The 19,743-nt window shown below is 37.7% G+C and overlaps 1 protein-coding gene across 1 annotated transcript in view; it reads right to left on the reverse strand.

The window, feature by feature from the left end:
* The window catches only part of LOC110384607 (phosphatidylinositol 4-phosphate 5-kinase type-1 alpha), a 60,290-nt gene extending 40,556 nt beyond the window's left edge, over window positions 1-19,734 (reverse strand). Inside the window, exons 1-3 of the mRNA XM_064041947.1 lie at window positions 19,415-19,734; window positions 19,245-19,288; window positions 8,605-8,743 (exon numbers count right to left, since the gene is read on the reverse strand). Coding sequence (XP_063898017.1) covers window positions 8,605-8,743; window positions 19,245-19,288; window positions 19,415-19,511 — 280 coding nt within the window. The 5' untranslated portion in view covers window positions 19,512-19,734. The remainder of the gene's footprint in view (window positions 1-8,604; window positions 8,744-19,244; window positions 19,289-19,414) is intronic.
* Between the last annotated feature and the right edge of the window lie 9 nt (window positions 19,735-19,743).

The raw sequence follows: 19,743 nt of genomic DNA on the forward strand, positions 1-19,743 counted from the left end.
TTAATAATTATTATTTTTGAGTAACTTTTCTATCCTTAACAGTTGTATTGATGTCTTTTGAAATTAGTTGTTATTTTTGGTGTTTTAAATATGTTTCTTTTGTTTATTGTAATGTCCGACGTAAATCCACTTAAGCATACGCGATTTAGCATACATGATTTAGCATACATCAATCCTGACATCTCTCATCACTTTGAGATGTGATGATCGATCTTAACGGGGGGGTTGTTATATCGAAATAACCCCTGTTACCAATATAAAATTAAATTGCTGAGTTTCCCATTGCATTGACGTCAATGCAATAGGAAACCGATGTTATTTTAATTAGCGATAATAATATTTCTTCAGTTTTGGATTGGACTTCCGTCGGGCAACTTTCTTTCTATTTTCTTGTGATTCTAATTATTTTTCAATACATTTTTATTTTAGCCAATTAAATAGTTTTTTTTAAAAACCATTTTCCGACCCACTCCGTAACAGTTCCGTACCATTATTTAGAAACGGAGCAAAAAAAGCACATTTGTTGTATGGGAGTGGGAGCCCACAAAATATTTATTTTAATCTAGTTTCCAGTATTTGTTGTTATAGCGGCAACAAAAAAATGGTGAAAATGTCAACTCTCTAACTATCACGGTTCATGAGATACAGCCTGCTGACAGACGGACGGACGGACAGAGGAACAGAAACAATAGGGTTCAACTAAAAACTTCGTGAATGGTGACTGCGTTTACGAAGAATAAATTCAGAGGTCCTTACGTCATACCATACTGGTTTTGGTATGATATTATCGGATAAAAGTTTTTCGATTTGGTATTGTTTACTGGTAAACTTCAGCTAGACAAATAACACGGATATTTCATACTGGATAGATTAATGGTATCCAGGAAGATATTCGGCTCGCACCGGAGAGAGAACAAGCCGGACCAACATTAGATGGTTCTGATCCCTGCTTCCAAATAGCAAGGACTGTGGAGAACGTTTCACCTGATCCAAATATTCAATGCAAGAGTCAGATAATATCACAATTATAACCTTCACAATAAAAACAAAAGGATCAGTTTTCTTGGGTTCAATAGCTTTGCGGTCAGTCGTGGACGCAAAGGATACCCATATTACATAGATACAATTAACTGTAAGTCAGCCAATTGACCGTCATATTTCTGAGAATTGTTTGACACATAGGTTTTCTGGGTACCTATACCATTTCCCTCGACGTTTTTCTCATGGGTTTGCCATAAACGCATGCCTAATTTAACATCTGCTTAGCCTTTTCCCAACTATGTTGGGGTTGGCTTCCAGTCTAACCAGATGCAGCTGAGTACCAGTGTGCCACATAGAGTGACTATCTGATCTCCTCAACCCAATACCGTGCCTCCAAAGCACGGAGGAACTCTTCATCATAAAATAGATGAGAAGGTGATTAAAACGTGCAAATTACTTAACTGGTCATAAGCAAAGGTCACCAGGTGCCGCTTACATCAAAACATATGACGTCAAGGATTGGCAAATTGCAACCGCTTTCTGTGAAATTGCTTGCAAAACCCGATCGACTTTTTTGTGAAATGCATTCACAAGTGTCAATTAGTGTAATGCGAATTATAAATATCAAGGCTGGGGAGTGAGATAGGTACAGTTTGGGGATGGCCTATGTCCAAATACATACTGAAACAAAAGCAAATCTCCCCAGCGTGGGGGAGGCCTTTGAACAGAAGTGGACGTGGCTGTGACGACTACGAAGACTCACTGGTTTGATACATTATGAGTAGCTAAATAAACTAATACAAAGAATGATGACATAACAATTCTAGACCAATTACAAGCAACTAAAGCGATAACATTTTTTTTTTATTTTTTTTTTGTAATTTTCGTGGTACTCCAGTCTTTTTCGGAAGTAGGATTTAGAATCTCGGATTTGTCTCAGAGATTGATGCGAGAGAGAAAGTTACAAAAGAATTTTGATAACAATTAAGAGATGAAGTCATCTAGATTTTTTATCACAAAGTTTGCTTACGTGATCAACAACAAAACTGATATGGTCTACTGCTCTGTATGTTGTCCATAAGAGTAGATATGGTTCATTGACGTATATTATGACACACATAACACAAGCGTGACGTAGATCAATAGTTTGGTTATCATATGTGTAATAGAGTTAAAAATACCAGCTTCAGACTTACTGACTAATATCCAACTTTTTCATTCTGGAGCCCTTTGTGTACCAGGGCCGCGGTAACTTTCGCGAACAATCCCGCAGCCCCGAAAGTCTAGATAGATATAGGTATCCCTAACTTGCCAAAATAATTCAAATCAACCATTATCATCTTCTCAGCCATAGGACGTCCACTGCTGAACATAGGCCTCCCCTTAGATTTCCACAGATACCTGTTGGAGGCGACCTGCATCCAGCGAAAATCAGAAATCTGCATCCAGAAAACAACCAGTATAGTTTTTATTTGTATTAAGACTTCGACTACATATAGTAAAAAGTATCCATTTTATACCCAAACCTAAATTACATGCACTTTTATAAACAATCCGTTTTCGGGGAATATTATAGAGAAAAACAACTACAGTATTTACTCAGCTAATATTCATAGATGTTACGTCAATAAATAATCAGCGAACATATGTACAAATGACTAATGCATTGTATTTGTTTATATACAAAATGTGAATCATTCAATACGTGTGTATGTACTATCAACCAATGACATGTATGACCTAGTTTATCTCAAAAACCGTTTGAAACTGCCAAAACAGACTTCCTTTACAGAGCTTGCCGAATTTCGACCTAATTGTTTTTGATTCTTTCTACGAAAACTTGTTTAAAGAGGCTTTTTTTTAACGACGTCAAAAATTATCAAATCCCGCAGTGGGTTAGCAGCGGTGTCAGACTCTTACTGACTAAAAACCGTCGTGTTCCGTCGTAGGCCTTTTATGTACCAGGGCCGCGGTAACTCTTTCGAACAATCCCGCAGCCCCTAAATATTATTGGTTGATAGTACGTCCATATATAGTAAGTTATTTTAAAATCCTATGCAACATGAGTTTATTGCAATTTATCGGGCAATGTTCCAAAAGTTACTAGTTTCATCCGCCTCCCGGGGGAACAACTTCCCATAACAGGATAAATTAGAGCCTTATGACACTCACAAATAATGTGGCTTATAGCGAATATTATAAAGCTGAAGAGTTTGTTTCAACGCGAATCTTCAGGGACCACAAAACCGATTTGTAAAATTATTTCAATGTTAGATAGACATCCCATTCATCCAGGACTTTATCCCGAAAAAATTAGGTATACCGGTTAGGTTCCAGTGCACCTACCTGACTTAAAATCGAACTCTCGTACTTAAGATTAACGTATATTTGCCACTAGGCCACCACCTTTTGAACTATAAAGACCTACAGCAACACATTAAATTCTTGAGGTAGGTAAAAACGAAAGAGTCTATAAATAAACGTATGTAAATACGGCACACTTCCTAGTAGTTCCTAGGCAGTGTTTAGTTTATATAGCTACTAGGTATAATAAATGCCCGCCTGACAGGCATACACAATGAGGTTCCGACGGCCATTATTTAGTAGGTAATTATATTAATACTATTGTATGTTATGGCTTACTAGTGGGTGAAGAATCAATCTCTCAAGTTGAGTGTGGGTTCGATTCCAGGTCAGCCAATTTTAAGTCGTTTCTAAGTATCTTGGACACTAATGACTGGGTTTCGGAGGGCACTATAAACTGTAAGTCATGGCTGTCGTTGAACATCTTTGGCAGTCGTTGCGGGTAGTCAGAAGGCAGTAAGTCTGTCAACCAGTCTTATATAGGGTTATCGGGTTGTCCGGTAACGGTTTAGGAGGTCGGATAGGCAGTCGCTCCTTGTAAAAAACTGGTACTAAGCCGCATCCGGTTAGACTGGAAGCCGACCCCAACATAGTTGGTAAAAGGCTCGGGAGACGATGATTTGTTGAATGCTGGTCCCGGCTGTTATTGAACATCTTTGGCAGTCGATACGGGTCAGAAGCCAGTAAGTCTGACAACCAGTCTTACCTATCCTGGCTCAGCCGTCAAATGCCCATGTCTCTGTTTATTGCTGGGGAGTTTCTTGCGCCACTTCTTCCCAGCAAAAACACATCGGATGCGGTGACGGGTGGGCGTTTTGGGGACTGTCTCTTGTAAATTTTGACTTTCAAAGTGCTGTTTTACAGCCAAGTTTGAGTTTTGAGTTCTATGAAAAATTACCATTGTCGTTTTTACTACACTTTGACTGGATATGACACGAACAGGTTAAAGTATAAAGTGTGCTTATCCGACAATTAAATCGACCTTGTGCAACAGACAAACCGCACACAATATTACGATTCGGGTTAGTGGAGACTTGAAGCTAGTATTGCTGGATACGGCAAAATAATCATTTAACCGACTACTCAAATTGGAAGAGGTTCTCAATTCGGATGCTTTTAGGTTTCTTTTCTGTGGTGTCAAAACCACCCATAGCAATCAATTTCCCCGCGATTTCACCCGCGTCCCGTTGGAACTTCTTCACCCGGATAAAATATAGCCGTGTACCTTCCCAACGGTGATAGAATTTGACAGATTTGGGAAGAGTGCTGCTGGCGAATATACCAGCCAGGGCTGTTTAATAGCATAAATAATAATAGACCAAAACGCTCCTAATAATAACACAGCAAATAGTATCAAAGGGTTGGAAATCCGTCAAGTAGTTTTACAGTCTTTACTAAAAAGACACAACGAGGTTCTCCACCTCTTCGGCTTTGACTAGATAAGTAGAGAGGTTCATGTAATATGATAGCTGTTTCCCCACTGTTTCGATCACTTCTCGAGTATACTACTTCGCGCACCTGGGAAGCGTGAGTCAGACAAGACAAATCCGATTATCTTACAATACTATCATGATAATATTATCTTGATAGTATTTTAAGATAATACTATGAGTAGGTACTTATAAATAATAGTACTATTCATAAGGTATCTAATCTTAAGGAGTGAGAATTTAAAAAATCACGTTGCTGACTCACTTTTAAAATAGTTTAACTTTTTCTTTGTTTCTAAAATCGTCAATCCGCCTCTCCTGCACTTGGTGATTAATATTTATTCCTTTTCTGTATAAGACGAGGCCGCAGCCCTGCAGTGGGACAATAAAAAGGCTAATAATGATGATCATCGTATTCTTTCTATGGGTAAAAGAAATATGTTTATACCATGATTTTCCTCATGGCATGGTCAAGGGTCATGGGTTAATGATTTATGTAAAAGTGACGTGATTATATGCAATTCTTTATTATATTGTGGATTGTTATATCTTGATCTTTGTCCATAGTATATATCTATAAGTATTGTATTAATTGTTCTGTCTATATTAGCCCAGAGCTACTTGAAAGTTAAGTACAGTTGAATAGACGGTAAAATTCGTTAGATTACTTAAAATGTTATACAGTTGGCTGCTAGTAATAAATAAAAAAATAATCCACTATTGTGATAAGATTGAAAATCTATTGAAAAAAATTTACAGATTAGGGTGGGTTTATGTGCTGTCTGTATATTTTGAGAATAATCTGAATTGCCTTATCCATTCGTCTTCTAACTGCAGAATCTAAATATAACCATTACACAAGCAATCCTACGGTTTTGTTTACAAATATATAGTAACGGTAGTGGAAAATTATGTGTGTAAACTATTTACAGACCAGTGTTAAGGTTGGATTTACGTAAACTTTTCCAAGCTGTTAATTTATCTCCTGGAATAAAATCCTATCAAACTTTTCCTATAATTATGCCTAGAATATTGTCTAATGTGTGACGTGAAAGATTATGAAGCTCCTTGTAAAACACTGGTACTCAGCTGCATCGGTTTAGACTGGAAGCCCACCCCAACATAGTTGGGAAAGAGCTAGGTAAATGATGATGTTTAATTTGAAAGATTTAAGGCTAGGCCAGTTGATTTTGATAACTTTTTTATGATTTACAGGATTCTTCGATATAGTTACCGCTGCCCTGGTACCCAGAAATAACGAAGGGTCCCGGAAGGAACATGGTGGATTTTAATTAGTAAAAGTATGAGTATGACACTCTGCAATATGAAAGGTCATCGATAAAAAGAAGCCTATTATGTAAACCTGATATGTAAGTCATTTACTGAAAAGTTTCAAAAAAATTGAGAATCCTCACACAATACCAACAATTCAATTTCAATATGAAAAAAAACCTTTAAACATCACTACATAGTACATAACCCATAATTAACAATGCAATATATTTCAGTATTAATCACTCTGCCCTTGATCAGAACCGATTGACGCTAGATACAACAACAGTAAATAAAGTTTAATGCCATCAAACGCTTGTTTATCGTCATTAAACTGTGTGTTAGTTCGTAACACAAGCATGGAAAATGCTGGAACATTGCGATATGGTGTGAAAATATAGATAATCCGGTTGGATGAGCAAATAATTTGAAGTAGTTTTACTTGAAGCGATTACTTATTTGATCTAGTGGTTAAAACACCTCTCAAAGAGTCTCTCAAATACCAGTTTCATCATCATTTACCGAGCCTTTTTCCCAACTATGTTGGGGTCGGCTTCCAGTTTAACCGGATGCAGTTGAGTACGAGCGTTTTACAAGGAGTGACTGCCTATCTGACCTCCTCAACCCAGTTACCCGGGCAACACGATCCCCCTAGGTAAGACTGGTTGTCAGACTTACTGGCATCTGACTGCCCCTAACGACTGCTAAGTGTATCTTGAACAACGATGACTGCGGAATGATGAAGGAAAACATTTTTACAGATCTTGACTTAAAAAGTCTAAAATCGCCAATACGCCTTGAGCAAGCGTGGTGATTAAAAGTGTAATAAGCTCTGAACATTTAACAGTAACGCTATTTTCCGTTTTTTCTTTTTAATGACTATACAAAAAATATCTTCACAAAAAAATGGAAATCATACCTAATTCACATAGATGAATCCCACGATTCCGTGTGAAAATACTATATCTCGGGTTAACTAAAAACCGTTGGAATAATTTAACAAATATAAGACAAAACTGAGTGTCAACATCCGGATAAAACGGTAGTTTTTGAAAATGATCTACCATGAAACCGCAATAAGCAAACTATTTTTTTCCCGTGGTTTCACCTGCGTCCTAAAGAAACTACTTTTAACACCCAGATGTCCTTACTAAGGTTTAGTCTATCTCTATTCGAGATTTCGGCAAGCTCGGCACCGGTACATAAAGAGCTTAAGAAGGAACATGGTGGGTTTTAGTCAGTAAGAGTCTGACACTCCCTCACGCTGCACGCACAGCGGTAGGTGTCATTTGATGATTTCCCACAAAAATAAATAGGGGAATAATGATAATGATCTCTCAAGATACATACAAAACCATGGGAACCAACTAGTCTTATCACCAAGCCACAAAGTCCAATACTAATGACCATGTCAACACATAAATAGTTACACAATAAAACTATGCAAAAGTAAAGTTATATTATATGTAATGATTGCTATTAGTATTCAAATAACATTTACATAACTAAACGCAGACGAGTATGACAGATGTCCATTTGTCATTATCATCAGACTTTAGCTCGCAGTATAATATTATATTATCAAAATTCATGACCACGTAATTGAAAGGAAAAATATATATATTTCTCCAAACCAGGTACACTTAATTTCGGCGGCGCGTGTTGTTCCACGCGCTCCTCAAGGAGATGTCAGCAACCCCAGCGGGGCCCAGCAGGGTCAAGGCCTGCCGGGGCTGCGGGATGGTTCGAAAAAGTTACCGCGGCCCCTGGTACACAAAAGGCCTACGACGGAACACGACGGTTTTTAGTCAGTAGAATCTGACACTTGGAGGGGTCATTTGATGAATTTCCGCGTCCTAAAAAAAAAAAACTTCACTAAACTAAGCTAACTACAGCACTTTTTGAACGTCAAAATTTACAAAAGACAACCCCCAAAACGCCCACTCTTTACCACTTCCTATGTGACTTTGCAGGAAAGAAGAAGTAGCAACAAACTCCCCAGCAATTATTGATCATTGAAAGAGTTACCGTGGTCCTGGTACACAAAGGTCTCCAGAAGGAACATGTTGGGGTTTTAGTCAGTAAGAGTCTGGCACTCCCTCAAGTACACAGCGGGGTAATTTGATGATATCCCACCAAAAAAGAAAAATTGATTTAGCGTAGTGTACCAACAGCCTAATGTGGGAGAAACTTACATAACCTATTTTGCACGTTCCGTTTATTAATTTAAAGTATACTCTTGAGAAGTTGATGGCCTACTTCTATTTCGCTAATTGATATAATTCCCAAGGAACAACGGCCGAAACAAGCAGGTAATACATATTTATTTTACTTTATTTTTATTTAAGAAGGATAAAACAGTTACTACACAAATCATCACATCACACTACCGCATTTGAAAAATTAGTACCTGTAATCATAGCTATGTTACGATAGATAAATGTATAACTGAACCCATTGTGCATAAAAACAACCTATTGTGCACAAACGCAGTCTATTGTGCACAGACACGGTCTATTCTGCACAAAACATCACAGACATCATATAATAGACTTACCAAGCTGTATAGATCCCATAATCTGCGATGATTGGATTTTCTTGTAGGTGATCTCACCACCTTCGCCGACTCGTCGATGGCCAATTTTCCTGTCTGATTTGTGCACCTTGCTGATAGCCCCAGAGGGGCCCACGGCCGGCTGAAAGGAAATATAGAATATAAGAATTTCTTCTGTGACAATGGGGAATGGTTAACCATGGATAAAGAAGATTATTATCAATTGTGTGGTGAAAACAACAGGGGCGATAGAATATTGTCCGGGTATCGTGCTACTGAAGAAAAATCATCTTGTCGGCTGACTAATGTGTTTAATGCGCCCTGATCTCTTTCCGGTCGTGTCGGATTGCCGTCCCATCGGGTTATGAGAGTGAAGGAATAGAGAGTGCACCTGTGTCTGTGCAAATGCTCGTGCACTATAATATGTCCTGCGCAGCTGGCTGATCTCCTTAAATGAGAACAGCTGCCGTGGCCGAAATCGGCCGTGGACACCATTATTAATAAGACATTCAAGAGATCGTAAACGTTTGTAGTCAGTAGCTTAAAGGACCTGGAAAAAAAATTGTGTACCTTTTTTACCATGATCTATTGCTGAAAAAATCAATGGGATTCTGTGCAGGAGATTTTGAGTTTATCGTGAACACAGGCGCGGTAGAAGACGTAGTTTTATACTTGGTGCTACCGACCTGTCCCGGCTTCGCACGGGTGCAATGCTAATTAATACTAAATTGCACCCGTACGAAGCCGGGGCGGGTCGCTAGCTAGATCTTCCTCTTCAATCACTCTATCTATAAAATCCGTTGCGTAGTTTTAAAGATTTAAGCATACATAGGAATATAGGGAGAGAGAAAGCGATTTTGTTTTATACTACGTAGTGATGAAGTACGTAGATTCTTCTTAACGATGATAATAATTTGCTAAAACTCCTAAAAATACATACTACAAATTAATTCATACAACACGTGCAGGGTTTAAATAACCCATTAGCACAAAGATACTATAATTTTGTTAAAAATAATGTCTTATCACTTGAATGAACAAGTTTTGTAGTAGAGAAAGAGTTGCGTGGCTTGATAACATTAATTAGGTGCTGAATTCATTATCAACTACGTTTTTACATAACTGGTATTCCCCTAAATATGTCAACATTTCTTTGAAATACCTAGAACTGCTCTTTGGTGTCGGTTTTGGCACCTATTTAAACAGTCACTATTTATTTTCAAAACGTATACTCATCATCTGCCCAGCCTTTTTCTTTTTCCAGTCTAACCTGATATAGCTGGGTAAAAGTATTTTACATGGAACAACAACTTATCTGACCTCCTCAACCCAGTTACCCGGACAACCGAATACCCGGGCGACCCCGCCTCTTAGTAAGACTTGATATCAGACTTTCTGGCTTTTCCCCTAACGACTGCCAAAATGGTAAAATGAATGCCGGGGCCCACCAATTTAACATCATGACATGATAGTCACCCATCCATGGATCGACCACGCCAAGCGTTACTTAACCTTCTGATCAATTTCCCCATGTGGCTGGTACTTCACCACGAGCAATTCAACTACCAAAACCCATCTAAACACATCTCACTTAAATATTAAAGAGGGGCATTTCTTCACAAGATTTTCCCGGAAATCAAAGTTCAGTATTTATTTTCTTGACTACATAAATAAATGTCAGGTAGCATCCGTACAAACAAACTGCGGTAAGTATGACTAACGCCTTTGGATATTAGATATTACGTAACAACTTGTTATTGTGATAAAAAAGAGACGATCTTATCTATTTGTAAAAACTGAACTTTCAAATGATTTCATATTTTGAAGAGATAATTTGGGAAGGGTGTAATCGGCAATGCGACACTAAATCTCGATATACCCGCTCAAAGGCGCAGAGGCAGGCCAAAACTGCGGTGGTTGACTGTCATAAAGAAAGAAATGAAAATCTGCGAACTCGAAGAGGAAGATGTCCTGGGTAGAGTGAAGTGGAAGAAGAAGATACGGAAAGCGGACCCCGCACAAAACGGGATAAACAATAAGAAGAAGAAATTTGGGAAGGGTGTGGATATGAAGGATAAGGAATAACATCGTCTTTAAATAGGAGTAAGTTAAGAGTGAAAAAGTCACTTCTATGCTATCGTGGTTTTGCTTACCTTGGTGGTAAGATAGGGGTGAAATATATGCCTATCTAAACTAATATTATAGAGGGGAATCATATTATGTTTTTAATGGCTCCGAAATTACTAAACCGATTTTGGAAGCTACACTATACCCGCGTGATATAGGCTAGATTTTATCCGGGTATAGTTATCGGCACGGATAATGAGCTCTTGGCGGAAGAGTGGCGATCGCTTTGCGCACTGTACACTTAAGGCAATAAACCAATAAATCACTTCTGCGAAGGTCTTCAGGTGAAGGTCAGGGCTCAATATCCTTGCCGATGATTATAAGAGAAGATTTTCTCCCGGGAGACTGCTTTCCATCAATAAAAAAAACCCTAATGAATCAACAATCCTATAAATAATTATTAATGCCACTTCAATCATCAACCACATTCATTGGAGGAAAACAGTTAAAAATAGACATCTATTTCTTACGAAATCTGTGGCAATTAATAAGTACTTATCTCTTGAGGAAATTATAGGGTTAAAAATAGATAGACAGATCAATAAACGGGAGGGAAATGAGTGTGAAGTATGATACTATTGGCAATGGGGTTTTGGCAGACTAGGGGATTTTGCGAATACCATGTTTTTTTATGGCAGTCAGTGACCTTATCATTGCTTTAGTAGGACAGTCTGTGACGGCTTTCAAAGGTAGCTTTTGAAGCAGAAAAATGCATGAAAGTTGTGAGTAGGTTATCAAAACATGTCAATAATTCTTTCGGTGTTAGAAAGTCTACTTTATCGAGGAAGCTTGTATGTTACTTTTTCATCCGGGTGCGGGAAGTTATTCCGTCGAGTGGAGGGTGGATCCGCAGGGAACGTAAATAAGTATGAAAGTAAATAAAGGTAACAACATCCAAGGACAATAATATGATTCTGAAAGTTCACAACTGATATGACGAAATCTGACAACAATCCAATATCATGACGTAGCTTATACATACATGATTCTGACAACAAAAACTGCGGAAAACACTTATTTCCTACTAGTGGCCGTTTCATGTGAATTTGCTTGCTAGAGATATACCTAAGTTTTACATTAGCCCCATGAACCCTCACGAGTAATGTCAAATTCTATCTCTAGTATGCAAGACAACAGATACACAGAATATTGGGTCTGATAAATATAAATATTTTTCAGTAGCCGTACCAGAACCCAAGTTGGCAATCTTGACTGTCTCCCTACCTTTCTTTCACCTACATTTAGTTATTTATAGCCAACACCCACAATGGTCGCGTTAGCCGACACCGTATAGAGAGGTCGTTCAGAAGATCCAGCATAAATATATCCCTACTAATATTTTAAGAAACTCTGTCTATCTGACTGTCAAAACTACTGAACCTATTTAAACGTAACTTGGTACACAGATAGTCTACTCTATATCCTGAAAGGAATAGACTACTTTTTTTCGGGCACGCGAAAAAAACTCACTTCATCTTGGAAGTCAACGCATCTGGAGAAAAGCCAGTATTGTTGCCTAGTAGATAACTAAAGATGGTCATCACTGATAGTGCATCGCAGATAGTGGGTCAGTACAGATGAAGAAAAAAACATCAATCAGTACCATCATCTGCCTAGTCTTTTTCCACGACTATTTTGTGGTCGTCTTCTAGTCTCACCAGATACTGCTATATTAGACCCTCAACTCGGTTACCTGAGCAACCTGATAACTCTTGTTAACACTAATTACTTAGTCAAAAACCCCTCCCCTTACGCAAAGACTCTGGACCAAACAATGAAACTTGGTACAAAGATAGTCAAGCTAAAACATGAGAAAGAAAAAAACACCAATATGCTTGAATATACAGTATTTTTGATACATTTGTCACTGCAATATTCAGTTGTATTTCTGTCTCCATTGTGACACGACCGAACCACCTAAATTGGTAAGGTCAACGGCCCCAAACAATTATGGGTTTAGACGTATTGCTAATGACACAAACGGTTCAATTTGATACATTTTCATATATTTTGTGCTATCTGGTTTAGGATTTTAGTTAAGGAGAATGTTAATTAGAAGATAGTAGCAGATTTATTACTAGGCAACGTACATCTGCTGGGATCTGCGAGCTTGCTAAGGACTGCGGGATTGTTCGTAAAAGTTACCGCGACCCTGCTACACAAAGGTGGATAGGCAGTACCGGAAGGCTGCAATATGATACATAGGTTTAAAAATTATAGGGGATTTATTCCGTCACCTTTACCTATGAAAAACACAGTAATGGAGAAGGGAATGCCAGTTCCATATACCTATGTATCGTTTTTATGTTGATTTTCCACTTAGTCCAAATAAATGGCTTTTGCGAAAAAACAACATTGCGAAAAACAAAAAAAAATTTGAGCGTAGTAACGCCTGCTTATACTACGCACAAAACCTAGTATAATCTTAATGAATTAATTCACCAAATGGACTACATCATATTACCCTGACGGACACATGCCAAAGTAACATATTTGCTCCAAACTAGGGAAAGTCTACGGATATGAACTATCTCTCCTAAAAGGGTTTACTTTACATAATAACCTCGTCATAATAGTAACTAGTATAAGCTTTTAGGTCTAAGCCATGGAGAACAAATGACTAGCGGAGGTGCCATAACGGAAAATCTGCTAAGAAAGTAGCGCGCCAAAATGCGGGTGTGCGGAGAACGAGGAATATTATAGTTATCGGCACGAATCTTGAGCTCTGACCTACATCTGCGCAGAAGTGATTTATTAGCAAAGAACCAATCCCGAGTGACGACTGATGGCTATGACGCGATGCACTGCGGGCCATCCACCGCTTTAGCCCGCCCCCGCGCCTCACTTCATACCACAAAAGGGACCTAATAAATTACTTCTGCGCAGGTCAGAAGGTCAGAGCTCAAGATTCGTGCCGATAACTATACTCTATTTACTATATGTATTAGTCTCCGCCCTTATGTGCCTTGTTTGGACCCGATAATTTATTACATAATGCCAATAATCGTTGACAGATGTCTCAAAAAACTCTCGTTATTTCACTCGTAACTGATCATTTTGGTCATGCCCACTGTACGTATTTGACCTAGAAGCATCTCCGCTTTTTCCTTACTCTGTGTACTAAGTATATCCTATATCCTACTTTTGCCAAAACTGTATCCATAAATTCGTATACCAACAATGATATAATATCCTAGAGTTGGCTAAGAGAGATATTACGACTGTCTGGTCCAATAGATAAGTCAGCATTTCCAGACGTAGACAGTTCAGTAGTGTTTGTGTCCTGTGGTTCCGCCTGTTATGTAAGGGCCTGTTTTTCGATATGTAGGTTTTTAGCTAAAGTTTTATTTACAAGCTTCTGTAAGCGGTTTTACCGGCGTCCCATGGGAAAATCTCCACGAACCCGGATAAAAAGTAGCCTAAAGCCTTCCTCGATAAATGAGCTACCGAGGACTGAAAGAAGATATATATATTTTTTCAAATCGAATCAGTAGTTCCTGGTATTAGCGCGTTTTATACATAATTGTGCGGGGGCTCCGCACAATAGTCTATCTATAAAACGATTGTGCGGAAGGTTGCCCGGGTAACTGGCTTGAGGAGGCAATTAAACTGATTTTCTTTCTTTCTTCTTCTTTCTTTCTAGATAGGCAGTCGCTTCATGTGGCACTCTGGTATTCAGCTGCACCCAGTTAGACTGGAAGCCGACCCCAACATAGTTGAGAAAAGGCTTAGCAAAAAGTCTTATTAAATTCCACGACAGAAGCTTTCAGGTGGATTTGTGAAAACTCTGACACCAGGGTTTGTTAAGTGATTAAACCTGCAGCTCACTCGAAAAGAAACAAATGCCATCTATATAGCTTTCCCGTTTTCTATACCTAAACGTGTAATATACAGTGGCTTCGGAATTCATAACATAAGTAAGGATGGTAGTAATAACGTTTGAGTCATTGAGAAATCACAATGGAGCTCAGTCTATGTTGTAAGGTCATTTCCCACATTCAGTGAAGGATAAGTAAGTATTCATGTAAAGAGGTTTTTTAACTTGTTAGTCCTTGTATTGTTAAGTAAGCTGTTACGTCGAATAAAACAAAAAGCTATCATTTAGGCACAAGTACACCTACAACATAAACGTCCGTCCGTTTCTTAAAACCACTGTTTACTTTGCTAGAACTTGCAAATTCATAGTAAAAAGCTGTTTGGGCTTTATAAAGACCAAATATTGCTAATAACTTTAAAACGACAGAGCCGATTTCGATGAAATGTAACCCTTACCCTTAGCCTACATCGATAAATGGGCTATGTAACACTGAAGAATTTTTCAAATCCGTCCAGATCCTCCTGAGATAAGCGCATACAGACAAACAAACGCCTCAGCTTAATAATATCAGCACATATACATAGCTTTTTTTCATGTTTTAAAATATCAACTACCTACTCCTGCTAATTCTTCCAAACAGAACTTTACAAAACCTACAGGAAGGGAACTTCGGCCTCATTTACCAAGTACCTGTTTCACATAAAAACCATAAAGAAGAAGACGACACAAGATATATATATTCACGCAGCAACAATGGGGACGGCACACGAAGTAAGGAAACAAGCGGAGATACCATAATGCAGGTAGGTCAGGCGCCTTCTTCTAGGTCAATAACTACGGTGGGCATGACCAAAGCTGTCAGTTACAGCTGAACTAAAAAAGCGTTCGGGTCAGTCAATAATCATCAAATGACCCCTTCCCGCTGTGGGTTAACAGCGGTGAGTGTCAGACTCTTACTGACTAAAAACCGTCATGTTTCGTCGTAGGCCTTTTATGTACCAGGGCCGCGGTAATCTTTAAACCTCGCAGCAATTCTTTGGGACATCTGACAACGATTTTGTGGTATTACAAAAAATGTTCGTGTCCAAACAAGGGCGGAGCTTGTAGCGTTACTCGTCCCCCGAACACCCGCATTTTGTCGCGCTACTTTCTTAGGAGATTTTCCGTTATGACATCTCCGCTAATCATTTAGTTCTCCATGGGACGGTAGTTTATGCTACTGGCCACATGCCAGCTTTGTATCGCTTTTTCCCATAGACAATGTTTGTTAAGGCTGAATACTGATTTCTTAGGCTGTTTTGCAGACGCCTTGGTCTGTCTCGTTATGCTTTTATGGGTGTTTGCTTTTGGCCGTTTTTTTTTGGTGTCTAAATAGCAAGTCATCGATACGTCTATAATATCATATAATAAAGAGAAAACATTTTTTTGGTTGTTTGTACCCTAAAGGCTCCAAAAATAATAAACCGATATGGGAATTATCTCACTATTTTTTTCAACCCCCTTCAAAAACGGCGGGGTGTTGTAAGTTTGACGTGTCAATGTGTGCATATGTCCCGAACTCTCGAACGAAAGAACCATTTCTGTTTTTTGTTTGAAAGGTGCATTAGTCGGTAGTGTTCTTAATTAAGTTTGTAATGATATAGAACATCATGATATTACTCCTACTTGGGAGGCGGGAGGAACTCATGCAAGTCAAACTAACTGACTAAAAGCGATACGAGTTTCTTCTTTAGCCATTTGGATTTTAGAGTCGAAGAATTTCGTAGTCCTTATCATTATGTCCGGGTTTTCCGATTTATTTCCACTTGAGAAGGTCCGAAAGTCCGGATTTTAAAGTTTTAAAGTAAAGCGAGCCACCCCAAAACGCCCCTCCGTACCTAGTTGAATAAAAACTGAAAAATCCGAGTCGGACCCAAATCTGGGGATTTCGAATTTCTTGCTTTGGATGGTCGATTTTAGATATGGTAACCCCACTCATTATCCTCACATAATACATATAAATGCGAAAGTAACTCTTTCTGTCTGTCCGTTATTACCCGGTTGCGGGAAGTAGTTCTCCCGGGTCCTGGGTAAAATCTAAGCGAACAGCTAGTTATTACATATGCTGAAAGAAAAAACCGCCAAACCACACTTAATGTAACGTCATATCTTTAATATGGACTTTGCATCATATGGGATTTAAACCAGTTTATTATCATTACATAAAAAATATTATGTCACACAAAACCGATGCAGAAAATTGCCTTTAATAAATACCAGTATGATAGTTACCATGTTGAGTGAAAGTCAAAATAATAGGTGGGTTGAAACCCATGGATAATTTGGATACTTATGTACTGTTTAACCACTGATATTTTTGGGGTCCTTTTGGTTCTATATGGATATTGCAGTACCCTGAATTGTTTATTTTGTTTCTGACTCACTACTTTGTTTTTTTAAGTTTATTATTTATTCATTAATTATACAAGGTGGATGGTAAATAATGGATTAAATAACACAAAGGGCTCCAGAAGGAACGTGATGGCTTTAGTCAGGAAGGGACTAACACCCTAATTGATCATCTGATTATGTTTCACCTCAAAGAAAAAATATACCAGAGCAGTTCAGTACAGCAATAAATATAGTAAAACTCAGTCCAGTAATAAATTCAAATAGATCAGAAAAAACTACTAGAAAAAGCAATAAATTATACAGTAGATAGGTAATCAAAACGTTAAGTTATTTATGACATCACTTATAATTACTATAAAGATTAATCAAGATGTGAAAATTCCTAACACTTGAAACTGAGTCATATCAGTTATGAAATAATCTGTTTAGATAACATGATATTAATATTATTATCTCTGATCTAATTTGCCAATTTTGTTTTTAAATGGCTATTGACTAGAGTAGAAATACTCATGGTTATCTAACCTACTTTTCTATAATTTATACTTGTATTCTAAGTTTGTAAGCAGTAATCTTTGGAACTGCTGCCTGAAAGATGACATGAATAGGAAGGGAGTGAGTGTCAGTATGACGAGTGACAGGGGAAAATGGAAGGGAATGACATATTGCGCCGACCCCAAATAAAATTGGGGAAGGAGGATGTTTGGAAGAGAAAAGAATTTAAAAATTATTTAACTGATAGAAAGCCTGTTTCAGTGTCTTTAGCTATATTTCGTTTTGGCACAGGAATTAATCATGTACCCTACAGAGAGTGTGGAATAAGTTGTAGTGCTTTAAAATGTCCATATGTCATACTGTTACTGTTACAGCCTTAGTATCGTCCCACTGCTGGGCTGCGGCCTCCTCTCACACGGAGAATGATTGAGCATTAATCACCACTCTTGTTCAATGCGGGTTGCTGATTTCAGACTCTATAGTCCAGTAGTGGTATATAGTACAGCAGTAGTACAGAAAACATTTTAACAAAATAGATTATGTGAAAAAAATATTTAGATTAGAATCTATAAATAACTACTTTACATTAAGTAGGATTAGATTTTGCAAGTTATTTTTAGCCTAAACTTTTGATAAGCATTTGTCGATTGTAAATAATTGATAGCATAAAACACAGATGGTTAAACTGTTTTTATTACTTTCTTTATTTTTTTATTAGGTATGTACTCGAAATTTTTCCTGAAAAGACTTATCATATGTCTGTATGTATTTAGACATCATTTTAGAGTTAGACAAATAAACCTAAATTCCTAGCTGTGTTGCTGGGAAGTTTGTTCTTCACCGCTTCTTCTTTCCAGCCATAACACAAGGAAGTGGTGAAAGGGGGGCGTTTTTGGGGTGCTGTCATTTTTTGTAATTTTGATGTTAAAAAGTGCTAATCGTATTAGCCTACTTTAATAAATGATTTTGACTTTGGCTTAAAAAAAAGAATTGGTCAAGCCATTGTAAAATATTTCAAGTATCAATATAAAAACATTGTTATGTCGAGGAAGCTATATTTTTTGTACAAGAAATTTTTTTATTTATTTAAAATGTGTGACACAAATGTGTACTTTGAATACATAATTATTATGATCAAATTTAAAGTGGCAAGATAACAGGTAGATTATGGGAGTCAAAGTTTGGCCCAATGTAGGTCAGTATTTTTATATTATAACAAGTTATTTACTTCTTACATTAAAACCCACATTTCATGAAGTTTTATTTTATATAATTAATTCTAATGAGTATTGTTTTGTAGTAATTTATCTCAAAAGGGTAGAAAGGGCCTCTGACTAGCTAAAATAAATATTTGAAGCCAGATATGAAAAAAATACATATCTGTGTGATTGTTTATGGTATAAAGATTAAAACAAAATACCTCTATGATGTAACACACCTTATCTTAATTATGTTACAATCAAAAACATATGTCTGGTGACACAACCCAAAAACTGCTTGACACATTTTGATCGAAATTTCGACATGACACTGTTTTAAGAGACTGGTGTTTTCGTTCTCACTAATGGTATTTTTAATTAAAATTACGCGCGTTAATGTGAAGAATTTGCGTCTACGCGTTCCGATAATTATATTGTAAGCACAATTGTAATAGTTTGCAGTTTCTCACCAAGTAATTGTTAATGAATCTTGCATGTTAATTACTAGTAGTCATTTAGCCACTCTCCACAGCACTTTCTCCACAATATTTCCAAGTTTTCACGCGTTTATGAATGAAATTGTCACTATAATAACAAATAAATGCATCACTTACGTCGTACGGTGCATTTTTCTCGGCGATTGAACTCTTGTCTCGGTCTGCAAAGAAGAAAAATGGGCCGATCAGCTTTGTGAAAATCGTCACCGTTGACTACGCTATTATCTTGTTACAATGGGATTACAACAATGGAATGCGTTGTATTATTAGATTTAGAAATGCACTACCATCTTCGTCCGCGCCCGAAGGTCCAGTCGCGTTATCAGACTTTTTAGCTGCTGAAGTGTCCATAACTTCTATATGATCAGAATCTCCTGAAGCCATTTTTATTTTTTCTTTTACATCCCCTATTTTAACGTCTCTCGGTTAAATGTTTGCACAATATTAATTTGCATGGCTCACATCACACTTGCATCGCTAACACAATGATTCACTATAATTTAATTAGAAGAAATCAATTAGTTTACGCGAAAATGCTCGCCCGAAGCATCCGTCTGACACGACCACTCATAGTAACTGGGTTGCAAATTAAAAATTAAAATATTTTGTGTATAGA

Source organism: Helicoverpa armigera, chromosome 27 (genome assembly GCF_030705265.1).
Source record: "Helicoverpa armigera isolate CAAS_96S chromosome 27, ASM3070526v1, whole genome shotgun sequence".
Classification (NCBI taxonomy): Eukaryota; Metazoa; Arthropoda; class Insecta; order Lepidoptera; family Noctuidae; genus Helicoverpa; species Helicoverpa armigera.